Source organism: Elgaria multicarinata, chromosome 3 (genome assembly GCF_023053635.1).
Source record: "Elgaria multicarinata webbii isolate HBS135686 ecotype San Diego chromosome 3, rElgMul1.1.pri, whole genome shotgun sequence".
Taxonomy (NCBI): Eukaryota; Metazoa; Chordata; class Lepidosauria; order Squamata; family Anguidae; genus Elgaria; species Elgaria multicarinata.
This window is the reverse complement of record NC_086173.1, coordinates 53,232,241-53,249,147: the sequence shown is the minus strand read 5'-3', so window position 1 is coordinate 53,249,147 and position 16,907 is coordinate 53,232,241. Positions and strand designations below refer to the sequence as shown.

Sequence of the window (16,907 nt, the reverse complement as noted above, 5' to 3'; positions counted from 1 at the left end):
TTGGGATGGGGGGGGGGCACGCCTGGAAATGTCAAAATGGAGCCAACGACGGCCCAAGTTAGCGGCCCATGGTTTTGGCACCCCAGGATAAGGGCCGTCTGTGTTCCACGTTTCTGTGCAAGTGCTGTGCAGAATTTGGCATGAATATATCATGCAAGTTTAAAATGAACCAGCTAGCTCTTACGGCTTCGAATATAGGTTTGAAAGTTTACAGGCAATGCTAGTGAACTTACAGAAGCTGAGGCAGAAATGAGGGAAAGCTTCAGTGCTTCACATATTTCCTCATTCAAAGTAGAAGACTTTAAAAAGAAAGAAGCAAATATGTGCACCGTTGCAAGACTGGCTCCAGGTTTGGGTCATTTTCAGTGGCTGCAGCAGCAGCTGCTGCTGCTGCTCCTGGTCACCATCTCCCACTTGCTGAGTGTTCAGGGTGCCAGACAGCCATCACTTCTTCTAGAATACTCCATTTCTCTCCCTGCCCCCAACAGACACTCAGTATTCTGTCCCCCACTAAACAGGCTCAGTCTTCATTTAGCTTTTACTGGGTTGCTTTATGCAAGTTCCCCAAGCCTGCTGATATCTCCTTCTTTTGCATGGATGCAAGAGAGGCTTTTGGCTACATAAGGATCAGCACTTGGAGAATGAGTGGCCTATTAGTATAAATGATGATACCAGGATGGGGGCAGATTCTTTGGGGATGAGACCTTAAGATACCTTTTATCTGAAGGAGTTAAAAACATATCGACAGTGTGAATCATGAATTCCCTGGTTCAGTAGTAGTGCACATGGTTTGCATTCAGAAGGTCTCAGGTCCAATTCCTGATATCTCTAGGTAGGATTAGGAAATAATCCTGCCTGAAGCCCTGGAAAGCCGCTGCCAGTCAGTGTTGACAATACTAGGCTTAGATGGACCCAGGGTCTGATTCAGTATAAAGCGGCTTCCTATGTTCCTAAATCTTGACTTGGATTTTGCTGGGTTGCCTTATGCAAGTTGCTGATTTCCCCCACAAAATCTTTAATACAGGAATATAATAGATGCCTCACCATAACTGATTGGTGTAAGGATTACTAAGATAATGTTTGTGAACTGCTTTGAGCTCTTAGTATTTGTATCTTTCCCTTAGTAATGTTAAGCAACATATGTTTGTTTTTTGGCAGCTGGATGCGGGAATCACAAGACACATCCAGGAATTGTCAGCCTCAAGTGACTGCAAGGACCCAGAGGATGTGAGTTTTGGGATGCCAGAACAAATCTGTTTTTAGACTCCAGGACAGAATGTTAGATGCCTGTAGGAGAGATGCAAAGAGGTAGCATATAACATGAATAGCCACAAAGCAAGGTGGGGATTGAATGGCTAGAACAGCTTTCCCCAGTATGGTGCCCTCCTGATATTTTGGAGTTCAAATCCCGTCAACTCCAGCCAGTGGTCAGGAATGCTTGAAGTTGTAGTCCAAAATGTTCGGAGAGGACTAGGTTTGGTAAGGCTGCACAAGAGTCACTTCTGAGCTTATTAGGATTAATAAGGTATCTAGGTTCATGTCTGAAAAAGTAAAAAATAACATTGATGAACCTCTGGGACAAGATGGGTTATCACACGAGGCTGAAAACTTGCACCCTTATTGGGGCTTTCTGCTTCCAGTTTCTTTCTGGGATTATGATGGATCACAGACATATGATTTGAATTGAATTGTGCTGAAAACTTCCTTTCTCAGAACTGTTCTTTTTCTTTACCCACTGCCAACTAGTGGCTGAATTATAGCATAACACTGACATTTCACCCTGCTGATATCTCGCATTAACCTTTCTTATCACTTTATCCCCAATCTTTTAAAAAATGGAATAAAGCTTAAAAAAGTGCAGGAGATGTTCTGGAGGTTGACTACATTATGCAAACTTTTCACGAGCATGCAATAAAAGCCTTGTGTAGAAATCCTCCCATAGTTGATGATTATGATGTTGATGATAATAATAGAATTGGCTTTGGGAATTCCCCTATAGGGCTGATTTGTACTGTGTGAAAGCCACTGATATTCTTACCTTTTATGAATTGTTGGTTTCCTATTTTTAAAAAATCCAGTTACAAATAGCTTGAGGGACCCTATTATAATTAATTCTATGGAAGGCAAGTTTGTCATATCTGTTCCTCTGCTCAGTTTATATGGTGGAACCCTCCACAGCATCATAACTTGAAGCAGGATTGTTACTCTGGTACATCTCCCATTTTCTCTTTTGCCTTTCCTGCTTTGGGCCAGGCTAGGCTAGAAAGGGAATCTGGCCATCTTTTGCTGCGGAGTCCAGATTTTGTGAACTCTTCAGGCTGAGTTAAATTTATACTCCCGCAGGGATGCTATCAAAAGTGCTTTAGCCCTGTCAGTGCTTCAAAAACCTTCTTGTCCCATATGCTTGCTGCTGTGCATACAGTTTATGAATGCTTGCATTGTATATTCCTGGTGCTGGTAGGATGCTGTCCCTGTATGCGTATGGGGCCAGCACACAGGGTAAAAGACGTTTAAATGGGACGTTGGCCATGTGGAGCAGCACTCTACAGACCCTGTATGGAGGTTGCTGAAACTCTCAAATCAGACGCCGTGGGTTATATAAATGCTCTTCCCTCCTCACTTGTTTCCCCTGATTTTTTTCTCCCTGTCCCTCCAGTGCATCACCCCTTTAATGCGATTCTTGGAGTGTGAGTTCCAGTACCTAAATGGGAATCTTGTCCAGGAGAACTTTAAAAGGTGAGCCACACTGGAGTTGTGAGGTCAAGAGTAGGCATGCTTGGGCACCTGCCAAGGGCCCCCACCCCAGCAGGGGGCCACTGACAGGAGCCCCCGGAGTTGTTCCTCCTTCTGGTGGTTTGCCTACCTCTCCCTCACTCTTGCTCAGACAACAGCGATGTTGAGAGGGAGGAGCAGTAGCTGCCGCTGCCTACTGGCTCTCTGCAATGACGAGAAAGAGGATGAGGAGCAGTAACAGTTGGTGGCATTGTCAGTGTGAAGGTAGACTCACCGAGGGAGGGGAGGCATTGAGGGGATCTTGCCCAAGGGCCCTCCAAAACCTGGAGTCAGCACTGGTGAGGATCACTTCTTGACTGGATAAAGTCTAAAAGGAAGCCATGTGGGGAGAATGGGATGCGCGGAAATCTCTTGCCAGTTCTAGTAGCAGTTCTAGGCTGCTGCCTGGGGCACCACATGGTGGAAACACTTCTCCCTCCCAGCATCAGCTTGGTTAAAGTTCTTATACTGCTCAAAGAACAGCAAAGGTGGAAGGAAGGTGGGAGGGACTGTTGCTACTGGGAGATGAGTGAGGGCCCTCTAATAGGTAAAGGACCCAGTGAGCAGGAGGCGAAGGATCTAGTTGCCATGGCAGCCAGTGTAAAGTATAGGTGGGTGAACAGCAGCAGCTTGTGACAAGAGGGGAAGAGGGGGGACATTCTCTTTGGTTTCTAAAGTGAGAGCCTGGCCAGAAAAAACATTTGTTGGACCTCGAAGCCTTTCTAGATGTGGATTTGCTAGCTGAGGCTACTTGGTGATGACAGCCATTCTGCACAAGCATTCCTTCCTTTATTTTACATCCTGGGCCCAAGGCTGAATCTGCTTCTGAAAATGGGCGAGGATGAGGAACTCAAAATGCCACATAAAGAGGCAAGATGCTTGAGAAGGGGCCATCAGGTACATGAAGAGTGACTTCCATTTGGATCCATCTTCGAAAACCATTATGGTTGAAAAGAAATACATATTGTAAGCAAGTACAATAATGTGCCGGAGCTCTATTTTGTTCTTTGAATACTTTAAATAAGTGTGATTATCCCAGGTCATGTTAAATTTTATTTTATTGCTATTTTGCTTTTGGCAGGGATGGGCAAGTTTGATCCAATGGACAATTTCCACCCCTTGAACAACCCACGTGCTGCTGTGCATTTTTGGTGGTGTGGTGGCATCAAAAAAGGCAGTTTGCCACTGAAATTTGGTGATAAACTGCTGCAGAGCCATAGAAAGGCCAAATTTAGCTGGAAAATAAGCTAATTTTGGCCTTTCTAAGGCTCCATTGCAGATTTCCCCCCCCCACCAGCAGTGGCCACAGAATTGGGCAGGCGGCTGCATGCTTTAGGGGCTTTGTCTTTGCCCCCTCCCACCAAGAGTTTCTTAGAATCCAGCCTTCAGGCTGAAAAAAGTCCATCACTCCAGGTCTAGGACATTCTCTGGCATGAGTCAATGTCCTTTTGAAGTTGTCTGAAAGGCTGCACTTTTCATTCCCTTTTCAACTGTAGTGTTACGCTATGCAATACGAAGGAATGAAACCTCTGGGAACGGGGGAGTTGATAACCTGCACTTGCCTTTCCCCCTTGTCCACACTTGGGTTTAAGAGGCTCTGCTGGCATCCACTGAGCCTTATTAGATGAGGCTCTACATGGTAACCTAGACTCCATCTCTGCTTTCCTCCCTCAAATAGCCTCCTGGAGCTGCTCTGGAATCATACCCTGGACATGCTGAAAGGGGCTGCAAAACAGAAAGTTGGCGACTTGGGCTACTACAGGAAGTTGCAAGTTGCCCTCCAGGTACTTACAAGTGTGGAATGGAATGGAAAGGGAAGAGCCTGACTTCTGTGGTGCCTCAACAGTGGATCAATTACTTTTCACTTTCTCCCCCCCTTCCCTTCATAGAGCTTGGACTTCTGTTTTCATGCTGAAGGCTGTGGATTGCCAAAGGACATCCTTCACACTGCAGCGTTTACAGTAAGATGTCTTAACTTTTATTGCCCCCTCTGGACCGGTGGGGTGGTGGTGGTGGAAATCCTTCAGCAATGGGCAAGGCAATCTAGTCACAAAATATCGCCAAAGATGATGGCCTCTTCGATGAGTAATGATGGGCCTCTACTCTTATTTGCTACTCAGACTGCCTGTTCTGCATTAGTTTTGCCAAGTGCAATAGTTTCTGGGCAATTTCCAAATTGATATGCAATTGCAGCAGCTCTTTGAATTCTTCTTTTGTACTAGCAAAATCATGGCTAAAGTATACTGTACTGGATTATGCAGCCATGATTCAGGACAGTTATGTGGTTATGGACTAATCTGCAGTAGTACAATACAGCTGCAACATTCAGTATCCAAAGGGTATTCATTTTCATGTATTAAAAAAAGAAACTAAGTCACTAGTCCTTACAATTGTTGAGAAGTTGGAGTGGGTGGGTATGGAGCAATTATAGGGGATGTGGAGGTCAGAGGGCCTTATATACTCCCAAAGGATCTTTATTTTTTCCCATAGAAGCAGGGACATTGATTTATACAATAAATTAAACAAGCAGAGGCATATGTGTTTGCATACTTTGCATTCAAGTTTACAGAATTTTATTTTTTCTGAAGATGGAATTCATAGTGCTGACATGGTAGTGTGGCCCTGGTTGTTCTTTGGTTGATGCTACTCCATCATTCCAATAATGAGGGGCTTGCCTTTAATTAATTTATTTTTTTGTAGGTGGTTTTATTCCTTATCTAAAATCAACCACCTTAGCTGTTTAAGTTTGATAGCTAGATCTGAAATTATGTTCGTTAAAAGTTGGTGAAAATCTATCCCTGGCCGTACAGTTGACCGGGATTGGTTTAGTTAAAGCACCTGAGATCATATACAGATGTATATTGTTTCAGTGGTCAATTTGCTATGGAAGGGTGTTCACTGCATACCTAACACACATATCCCCTTCTTCCTAGGATCACGCTGGGAATGGATGGTGGGGGGGGGGGGGGCGGTCACTGTTTTCCAAGTGGGACTAGTGGAGTTTTCCCCCACCCCAAAGGAATAATCTTTTACATCTCACTGAGGGTGGTTAAGTCCTGCAGATATGGGGAGGCCCAAAGGAAATACAGAATGCCCCCCTCATTCCACCCATGTTTATATAAACAGTATGCTCAATTTGCATTGCTGACCATATGGTTGGGTCTTGGAAATCTAAATTCTAAATTACTTTGGCGTTGCTGCCGTTTGCTTACTCGCTTTGTGTAAGCCTATGCGGCAGAGTCTTGCTATTTACTGTTTTACTCTGTACAGCACCATGTACATTGATGGTGCTATATAAATAAATAATAATAATAATAATAATAATAATATGGGGCATCTTCGTAATATCACCCAAACATTGCTCTATTGCCTCCTCACTGTGCCTCCAATGAGGGCAGCTCTTTCCCCTCCAAGAATAACAATGTTGCATTGATCTCATTGGGCCATTCTGCAGCAAATGGGCATGTCATGTGTTTAAAAGGGGGGTGGAGTAGGAATCCTGCTGCCACCTTGGATTAGATCCAGACTCTGCCGTCCACAAGAGGAAGGTGTCTGCTCGCAGAAAGTCCCTCTGCACGATTTTTGGGGCTCCTACACACACTACAGCTTATCCTGTTCAGCAGGGTCTCCTGACTTTCAGGGGGTTGGAGTAGCTGGCATGGGAAGGAGGGACAGGGAAGTCTTCTACCAGTGCAGTTGATCCAGTGTAAATCCAAAGCCTGATCTTAAATACCAATGAGCCACCCTGACCGAACATTAATAGCATTCAACTAACTCCTGAAGATTATTACGCTCTTCAGAGGCTGTTTTTGTCCTCGCCCCAAAATGATGGAACCATTTAGGCCAAAGTACTACGCCCAGAACTAGTACATGAGTACTAAAACAAAAAACAACATGTAGCTAAAATGGCAAGATTTATTTATTTATTTATTTATTAATGTATTAAATTTCTATACTGTCCTTAGCCAAAGCTCTCTGGCTGGTTCACAACAATTAAAACCTCAAAGTGCATCAAAGTTCAAGTTTAGGTGAATTGTTGGTATGACAATTAGTGTGGCTGGAACATAGCAAGACATGTGCAAGTGAAAAGCGCTACGTCTCCTGAAGTGTAGAAAGTTAACTGCAATTCCACCTGTTGCTTACAGCAGGGAAACAATGACTGCATGGCACTGAAATCTTCCGGTCTGGGAGCTCCCTGGGAACTGGGAGCTTCTCTTGTGTCCCCGTCCCCCCACCCAAATAGTCTTAATATGTCAGTATTGGCATTTCTGTTCACACTCAGTTCTCTCCTAGGCCCTGGAGAAAGAGCTGGACCTCTGCTCTTCCACCAGTAGAAAACTTATCCAGAAGTATTTCAGTGCCCGTATCCAGCAGCAGGTACGACTTCAGTGGGCCTTGCTCTTATTTATGAATGACAAGTGCCCCTTCTTCATTCTTCTTTTTGCTGAAACGTATTGTGCCAGGAGAAATTTGTCAACTTAACAGTCTTCCGGATTTTAAGAAAGCTGTAAAGACTGATCTCTTCCAGCAGGCCCACCCAGTTGAATTTTAAGATGCCTTTTAATAATGTGCTGCTTTTAATAATGTATTAGTTTTAAATGTTTTAATTATATGTATTTTATGGCATTTGCATTTATGTTGTACCCCGCCTTGATCCGGAGGGAGAGGCGGGTAACAAATATTATTATTATTATTATTATTATTATTATTATTAATAATAATAATAATAATAATAATAATCTTGCATGATTTGCTGATAAGACCATAAATGTAGAATTACAGGATGAGGCTTACTGTCCGCTTGATTATTACAAAGAGCATAGAGCCACCAGGACCATCAAGGGCTGGCAGATTTAAAATGCATTTAAGATTTTCCCTCTGTCCCCCACTGATTGCTTCTCTGGTTGTTCTTGTATCTTAGACAGAGGCTAGCCCTGAAAAATATGGGGCTGTGACCATTAAAGCTGTTTACCGCCGCTCAGAACAAAAGCTGCGCATTGAAGTGCTCAACGCCGTTAACCTCCTTCCTCTGGACTCCAATGGTGAGAGAAGCCTTTCTGCCAAAGAAACGTCCAATTTGGGGGAGGTTCCAGATGAGTCCTTTATTGTTTGTTCATTCATGCAATTTTACTGGGGAGTCCAGACAACAACCTCTTCCATTTGTAGCCCTCCTGTGTTTTCACACCATTTCATTAGTGTGTGTTTTTCTCACCAGAAAAAATCTGTTAAGGAAATCAGAACAGGAGAACAGTGTTTTTTTCATTGGTAGGGTTACAAAGCATCTTGGGGAATATATCTTATTTCCCTTAGTGCAAGGGCATGGCTTGTTCCTTGCTGTCAATGCCTAGTTCTCCTGCAGTCTTAGCAATGCTGCATTCAGGTGCTTAAAAGCCAATAGCATTCTGGGGGATGCTTGTCCAGCACGCTGGGTATTTGTTTATGGGTGTGGGTGTAGCCACATCCTGACAGCATGAGCAGTCAGTAACATATAGAGACCATTCCAGCGGGACTGAGCTCACTGTAGGAAGTGACAGATTAGCTAAGAGCAGCAGGGCAAAGGGAAACAGGACCTGCCTTTTTCTACCTAGAGTTGCTGCTGACTTTGGAGGACTTACTTGTCTAGTCTGCAGGGGATTTTCATGCAAAACCTCAACCACTCACCTCATGGAGCGACCTGTATACTTGTTGTCTGCCAGGCAGACAGATTCTATCACATGGCAAATGGATTAGCAAATACCTAGCAAAAAATGTGTGTGTGATGTGTGTGTTGAGAGCTAATATATTATTACCACTGGTGTAGTGTATTGCTCTGTGCACAGGTACGGGCTGTACCCCTTTTCCCTGCCAGTTCCCTATGACTGAGGTGTCAGTCAGTGTTACCTAATGTCAGGGCTGGAGGGTAGGTTTTGCCCTCACACATCAGCATGCCCAAGTGCAGTGTTTTACTTCTCTCAATAGGAGCAAATGACAACAATACACGGGAGAAAGGCAGGGAGCGCCCTCCGAATGAAGTCGAAACCTCTTTCTTGCTCCTGGTGACCCCAGTCGCTGAGAACCAAGCCTGCTGACCTTGTGGAAAGGAGGACAGGGCTCCTGTATCTTTAACAGGGAATTTCAGCAGGTGTTATTTGTATGCACACAGCACCTAGTGAAGTTCCCACTTCATCACAACAGTTAAAGCTGCCAGAGCCCTGCCCTCTTTTGTATCTGCTCATTTTACTAAAGAGGACAGGGCTCCTGCAGCTTTAACTGTTGTGATGAAGAGGGAATTTCACCAGGTGCTGCGTGCATACACATGACAGCTGCTGAAATTCTCTTTTCTATACAACGGTTAAAGATACAGGAGCCCTGTCCTCCATTCCATATGGTCACCCTAGCATAGCCCCACTCTGGATTTTATTTCCTGTGCAAAGAAATGTTGGGAATTGCCTCATATAGTATAGAGTAGGGCGCATCCAGACTAGCAGTTTTCTGCACAATCCATTAGTGATAGCAGTATAAGAAAGGGGGCATGGGACAGTTGGTATTCTGGTATTGTTTGTGCTTTAATTTCTAGGTGTGGGTGTACACCTGCACACACAGAATCCTGCACCTCATTAAAAAGCTTTTGCATGATTAACCTGAACGAAAGTCTTCTGCCTATGGTGCCTTGTAACATTCAGCATTAAGGGTCACACACACACACACACACGACTGTAATTGCAGATATTTATGGGAACCATGCAAACAAAACTGAAATTCAATTTAATGAGAGTGATGGTGGGGATATATACCCTGACTATTCGAAGAGAGGAGTTGAGCAGTTCATTCAACTCTCCAGAAGAGGGTATTGTTGCTTCACTGCTGAATCTCCTTGCAAAGATTGTGGTTGTGGATCTGAGATTTTATACACTTGGCTTCTGGACTCTGTGTGTTCACAAATTGGGATGGGTAAATATTTTTTAAAAGTAAAACTTGAGACAAGGGAAAGAAGTTGTCCTGCTCCAATGAAAATACAGTGCTGGATCACAAGGTGGCCATAGCTTAAAGACAGAGAATACACTTTGCATGTGGGAGTTCTGAGTTTCAGTCCCTGGCAACTCCAGTTATAAACCCAACAACCTCAATTAGCAGGCCTGGGAAAGACCCCCTGCCTCAGACGTTGGAGGGCTGGTACCATCAGAGGAGACAGCATTGGGCTAAATGGACCAATATGCTTACTTAGTCAAAGGCAGCTTTGCAAGTTTCAATCTAGACGTCTGATGTTTAAGCAGCCTGAGAGATTTGCTTACTGGAAGGGTTTGGACATGTCAGTAACTCTTGGCCTCAGTCCACAATCTATAAAAAGGAAGTTATGGCAAATGTTCCACAGTGGGAATGTCTTAGTCACTAAGGTAAGGACTCTAAATGCTGAAGTAATCATGGATATTTCAGGATACCAAGTGCATGTGGCTGCCTGGCAGTTTGCTAAGGGGACAAGTGCTCCAAAGTGGTCTAGCTGCTTTTATATGATGGCTCTCTTGCTTCCAACCCCCCCACCCCCTCACTCTCAGGCTCAAGCGACCCCTTCATCCAACTGACCCTAGAGCCACGCCATGAGTTCCCTGAAGTGGTGGCACGGACGACCCAGTGCATAAAGAATGATCTCCACCCACTGTTTGATGAAGTCTTTGAGTTGTACGTATGTGCTGAACCGGTGCCTGGCCATGACAATGGACTGGATGAGGGCTAATAAACTGAAACTCAATCCAGACTAGACTGAGATGCTGTTAGTGGGTGGTTCTTCTGACTGGATAGTGGTTGTTCAACCTGTTCTGGATGGGGTTGCACTCCCTCTGAAGGAGCAGGTTTGTAGCTTGGGGGTTCTCTTAGAACCATCTGTCACTTGAGGCCCAGGTGGCCTTGGTGGCACAGGGTGCCTTCTACCAACTTCAGTTGGTGGCCCAGCTATGCCCCTATCTGGACAGGGATAACCTTGCTTCAATTGTCTATGCTCTGGTAACCTCCAAATTACTGCAATGCACTCTATGTGGGTCTGCCTTTGAAGATGGTTCAGAAGCTGCAAGCTTGTGCAAAATGCAGCGGCCAGATTGATAAGTGGAACCAGAAAGTTCGATCATATAAGACCAATTCTAGCCTGCTTGCATTGGATGCCTGTATGTTTCCGAACCCAATTCAAGGTGCTGGTTTTAACCTATAAAGCCTTACACAGCTTGGGACCACAATACCTGATGGAACTCCTCATCCACTATGAACCTACCCATACACTATGCTCAACATCTTAGGTCCTCCTCCAAGTGCCTACTCTGAGGGAAGCTCGGAGGATGGCAACAAGGGAGGAGAGGGCATTTTCAGTGGTGGCCCCCCAATTATGGAATGATCTCCCCGACGAAGCTCGCCTGGCACCACCATTGTTATCTTTTCGGCGCCAGGTCAAGCCTTTTCTCTTCTCCCAGGCATTTAACAGCATATGCTGAGGTTTTTTTTTAACTGACCGTAGACTAGTTGTTATAAATGGATACTGTCTGTTTTTTTGTTTGTATTTTATGCTTTTTATGGTTTTAAATTTAGTATATTTGTTTTTAATGTTCACTGTTCTTAACCTTTGTAAACCGCCCAGAGAGTGGTATATAAATGTTAATAATAATAATAATAATAATAATAATAATAATAATAATAATAATAATAATACATATGAGCAGTTGCTTGTCTTTTCCCACTTGGCAGCTAGATAAACGGCATGAAGTTTACCAGTTAGATCCATTCACAGTTTTTTTCTATCAGTTGCTATAGTTTGGAGATCTCTGTGGGGGTTGGGCTCTCCTTAATTTGGTACTTTTTGTGAGCTTAGTGGAGGCTGTTTCGACCTCTGAGAAATGGTGCCATGACTCAAACATGTTCCTCTGCCTCTTTTGCAGCTTGGCCTCTCCAGATAAATGCCAACAGGATGGGGCATGCCTGTTGCTCACAGTTTTTGACTACGACACCGTAGGAGCCAATGATCTGGAGGGAGAAGCCTTCCTCCCCCTTTGCAGGGTGTTGGGACTGAATGAGAATGAGGAAACCATCAGTCCATCCAGAGTACCACAGACCCGTTTATCTTTGACTCATCCTGGAACTACTGGTAACCTCCCTGCTTATACCTTGCCATCCTCACAAGCCCTGCATTCTTCTGACTGTTGGTCAGTGGTTCATAGTATACAGGGTCACAGGGTTCCCCAAAAATCATGGCTTGGAAAATACAGGTGCAGAGCATGTTATTTATTTCATAGCAAGTACCAGGCTGTTAATATATCAGAGTCCACCACATCAGTCCTATGGTTTTGTTATAGGGGAACATAGGAAGCTGCCTTATACGGAGTCAGATCGTTGGTCCATCTCACCCAATATTGTCAACACTGACTGGCAGCAATGGATCTCCACAGTTTTAGGGTAGATTCTTTCCTAGTTCTACCTGGGGATTGAACCAGAGACCTACTACATGCAAAGCAACTGCCATGCCCTTCTGCTGAGGGAAGGAGCAGCAAATTAAATCCATGTGAACACAGTTCTGTATTGCTAGACCAATGAAGCCAATTTTAATTAAATAGCTTACAAAGGTTGAAGCGAATGTAGTTGCGAAAGTCTTCTATACATCTCTGTTGGTCAGGCGAAGGCAAGATTCTGGAGATAGTGGCTTTCATGATGTCTTCGAAGGAGGTGGAATTACAAAATTCTACTGACCCTCTATTATTTCCCTCATTGGGGAGGGAATAGACACTAATCCTTGAGCCATTTCTACTCCTTTCGCAATAAATGCTACTTTTACAAGATGGCTGAACCCTAGTGCGTGCCTTGTTGCAAGCAGGCTGACAATGGGTAACAATTTGAGGGATACAAGTCGGCAAAGGAAGAAGAAAGACCTAATCAGGAATAAAGGCCTGGCCTTACTTAAAGCACTTAGTCCCAAGTGTGCCCATAGTACATGTTTCCAAAACTAGGTGATGTTGAAGTAATTTCAAGCTACAGGTTGCTCTGCTTTTTTCAAATAATAGCATCTTCTTCTATTCCATTACTGCTCTAGGTCTGTATTGACTGGGTGCTCCTGGAGTTACTTGAGGCTCATAGCAGCAGCCTAACCATTTCCTCTCCTTAGAGACCCCCTGCTCTCATTCACCATTATAACTCCCAACTGCTCAAAGTACAAGATGGGCAATAACGTTGTCCTCCATTACTTTTAATAAAATTTCTTCCGTCTTGTTGCTTGAAAATCCGCTTCCATAGCAACCTTGAGCTGGGAAGCGCATTAGAATCGCTGAAGGGAATTGCAAGAGGTGCTTAGGACTAGAATAGGAGCTGGCAACCGCTGGTTTTTCACTTTTTAAAAAATCTGCCTTGTCTGTAGTGTACACATCTATCACATAGTATCTATTAATTGTGAATTTTTCACATAACATGTTTCTCCTTGATGTCCTGGAGTTTTCCATTAGATACCTCTGGGTTTCTGCTTAAGATAGAGGCATTTCTCCAAAAGGATTGTGATCTATACCTTTCTCCTGCCTATGTTTGTGATGTCTGTGGGTGCTTCCAAATGTGTCATCAACCTGCTGCATTCACAGCATCTTACAGGGGATCCAGAAGCTGCTGTCTTCCACTCATAACCATCCTGTGTTTTTCTCTCTCCAGTTTTTCTGCTTTTTTACTTACCACAGTTAAGGGGGGGAAAGATGGAATGGCTACTTTTAGGGTCTTCTGATTGGGAGCACTAGGAGTCCTCCATCTAGAAGTACCCAGATGTTAATGTACTACGAGTGCTTCCAGACAGAGGGCTCCTACCACTACTAGTCAAAAGACATTGGGCAGCTATTCCATCTTTCCTTCCTTCACAGATTTTCTGTGGTGAGAAAAAAGGTGGAAGAAACAGTGGGGAAATGCGAGACGGTTACAAGTGGAAGACACAGGCCCCATTCAGAAGACATCTTAAACCACGGCTTTAACCACGGTGGTTAAGCCAGAAAGCCAGGATGTGTCCAGAAGACACTTTAGACCATGATTTTAACCACGGTGACTAAGGCAAAAAGCTTTATTTGCAGTGGTAAAAGCCGTGGTTTAAGGTGTCTTCTGAACGGGGCCATCATCATCAGCTGGAGCTCCGGTAAAATTCCATGGCTGAGGCAGGGCAATCACACATTAAAGGCCTTGTGTCGAAGTACTCCAGACCTCCTCCACTGAAAACAGGGCAACATGCGAGGGGTTGTTAAACAGCAGGAAGGCAAATGCATGTCAAAACATTACGATGAAACCGCCGCACCTTGTTAAAAGTGCCCCCTGTCTTCCATTCTACCCCAGGCAATGAAATACTGAAGCTGCTGGAGATCCGAAAAGCAGACAAGGAAGCTCAGGCATTTGTAAAGCTACGCAAACAGCGGGCAAAACAGTCCAAGGAACTGGAGTGACAGCAGCCAAGCCAGAAGGGCTAAAGCAGGGGCTTGGCTGAGGGGCAGCAGGACCTGGGCCGCCATGGCAACAGCAAATCACACCATGGAGAGCAGGAAGCCATTAGGCGGGAGCGATTTCGACTGGCGGCTTTGATGCAACAGAAATGGGGGGCGTTTTGGCCCGGCCCAGCAGGCAGGCAGGCAGGCACTGAGGCTCTTTGTCAGTGCAGCGTGAAGAGCTGTGGCAAGCGAAAGCTCCCAGTTGACGCTTGATCGATTTCCATCCAAGAGACGACAGGCAAGAGGTGTGTTTTTCTCCCTCATATCTGGCATTCTTCATTTGCAGCAGGGATTTTTATTATTATTATTATTGTTATTTTAAATGAAAACATGGTACTATTGGAAACGGCTGCCGGCTCTGGAAAGTTGCGAGCCAACACCTGCACGCAAACATACATGCGCACACGCGAGCACACTGGAAAGAGCCTGCTTGGCTAGCGAAGCTTGAAATGAGCCCCTTCTGGACTTCCTGCAGGAAATTCTTTACTCTGCTCTCCAGATGGCATGCAAAGCGAGCAGCCTCGTATACTGCGATGCCAAAGGGGGAATAAAATAAGCATTTGGTGGGGACAAAATAGATCTATCTATACCCTCTGCTAGGGAGGCTGGCAATTCCTTCTGATGAAGCACCACTGACTTAAAAGAGAATTAAATGGACCTGCCGGCAAGCCTCTGTAATGGATTCCGTGCCCAACCAGTTCCAAGGCACACTTTTGACTTGTAAAGAAGGCCCAGATGTTGCTAGGGAGTGAGTGTAATTCTTGTGGTATAAAGCACTGGAGGATTTAACAACACCAATAACAATAAATAAAAAATCCCTCTTCTATCAACAATACTACTTTTGTTGCGTCTGTAAGTTGTATTTGGTTCCCATAAGCCACTAAGCCCTTAGATGGCAGGTAATGTTAAACCAGAATTTCAAAGGCCGTTGAAATTTCACCTTGGTTTAAGCAGTAGGAAGGAGCATCAGGTAAATCCAGAAACAGCCTAGTGTGCTTATGAGGGAAAGACCACCTTCCAACACAGCATTACAGGATGGAAACAAAGTTTAGCTGGCAATATTCCCTCAATTTCTGGGACTCTTGAGCATCATTTCTTTCCCTTAGCCTGGCATACGTGTAGAGAAATGCCTGAGATAGGAAGCCTACCTGCTTGTTAAGGGTAGCATATGCTGTTACTCTGAGCACAACGACCCAAATGCCTGTGCTACAGCTATGGTACTCAACTTGTTCTCGCATCAAGAGGAACTACTATTCTGTGAATATGTGAATAGGACAACTAAGGGATTAAGTGAGACCCAAGGCATGCTATTTTTGTCACCACAGCAGCTAAAGGTTAGAGCCAGAGAAAGAAACCAGGCTAGGTCCTAGTATGGGAGAGGGATGGCTTAGTGCAAGCAAAAGCGTTTCTTATTTTACGTGTGTGTGAGAGAGAGAGTCTGGCTGAATAGAGGGAGCTATCAAGCATCTTAAAGTTGCTTTTATGGTAGTATAGCAGTGCAACCTTTTTAGTACAATTTTCACAGGGGAGGGTAGAAAACAAACAGCATCCTTTTACATCGGGTGGGGATAGTGTGGTCCTCTAAATGTTGGATTGCAACTCCCATTAGCCCCAGGCAGTATAGCCAATGCTGAAGGCTGATGGGAGTTGCAATCTAACATCTGGAGGGCAGCATGTTCCCTATCACTTAATCAGAGGCACCTAATTCTGTATAGGATTGCAGCCTGTTGCGTATGCACTGCTATTTGTAAACTTAACACAACAAAGGATTGCAAGCATCTTAATAAAAAGTCCACACAAAATGAACATTAGCCCACACTGTTCTAAGGGTTTTGGTTCAAGCCCAATCTAATAAACCCATACACCAGAGCAGTGAGAGGCATGAGGAGTTGACAATGAAACCGGTAGAAATAGGGCGGTTCATGTATGCAGCGCTTTTCAATTTTCACCCATTCAGTTTTCTGGAATCAAGGGATGGACAGGTTGCACAGAACAGTCATTCACAACATTCTAGAGCAGAGCAGAGTTTTAGGCAGGAGCACACTCCCCCTCTGTGCATGGCTCCTGCCCAACACTCCATTCCATATCTGCTGTGGCAGAAGAATAAATTGAGAAGTATCAAAGCGGGGAGGAGGGTGGGTTGTGCAAGATTACTAAGAACCAGTTACAGGTAAGCAACCTGACCTATTCCTTCATGATCTCTGTGACTCACACATATGCATGGATATGAAGAACTTACCAGAGGAGGGAGATGCCACACCAGGATGAGAGCGAGGACTGCCCTGCCAAAGACTGAATCCATATGAGGTCTGATGTCCAAGCGGCAGTGCTTAATGAAGGTTGAGGGCTGAATTCTGGGAGGGCGTTTTGGAAGAAGTTAGCAGTAAGAGGTGAACACAGTGCAAGCAGTAGGCTAGTCTGGTTGTGGCTGTTTGGGATACCTGCATGTTGGGCAGATTCAATAAGGCTTGGGTTGGGGGTGAGCAGCTAGACAGCACCTCTGACCGGTTGCTATTGTGAGGAAAGCAAGATCGTCAATTGTGGGAGTTATAACATGCAGTTACTACTCTCCCTGTAGTCCTGAGGACATCGTGGAGACAAGTGATGCTATCGTGATGGTGATCATCATAGTAGTAGTATGGCAGTGACCAGGCGTAATAGGCACGCTGGCAAGTATGT

The 16,907-nt window shown here is 44.7% G+C and overlaps 1 protein-coding gene across 1 annotated transcript in view; it reads left to right on the top strand.

Moving 5' to 3' along the window:
* The window catches only part of UNC13D (unc-13 homolog D), a 63,189-nt gene extending 48,050 nt beyond the window's left edge, over positions 1 to 15,139 (top strand). The window contains exons 25-33 of the mRNA XM_063120317.1: positions 1,159 to 1,227; positions 2,657 to 2,736; positions 4,451 to 4,556; positions 4,662 to 4,733; positions 7,066 to 7,149; positions 7,694 to 7,814; positions 10,305 to 10,428; positions 11,670 to 11,875; positions 14,080 to 15,139. Coding sequence (XP_062976387.1) covers positions 1,159 to 1,227; positions 2,657 to 2,736; positions 4,451 to 4,556; positions 4,662 to 4,733; positions 7,066 to 7,149; positions 7,694 to 7,814; positions 10,305 to 10,428; positions 11,670 to 11,875; positions 14,080 to 14,186 — 969 coding nt within the window. The 3' untranslated portion in view covers positions 14,187 to 15,139. The remainder of the gene's footprint in view (positions 1 to 1,158; positions 1,228 to 2,656; positions 2,737 to 4,450; positions 4,557 to 4,661; positions 4,734 to 7,065; positions 7,150 to 7,693; positions 7,815 to 10,304; positions 10,429 to 11,669; positions 11,876 to 14,079) is intronic.
* The last annotated feature ends 1,768 nt before the right edge of the window (positions 15,140 to 16,907 follow it).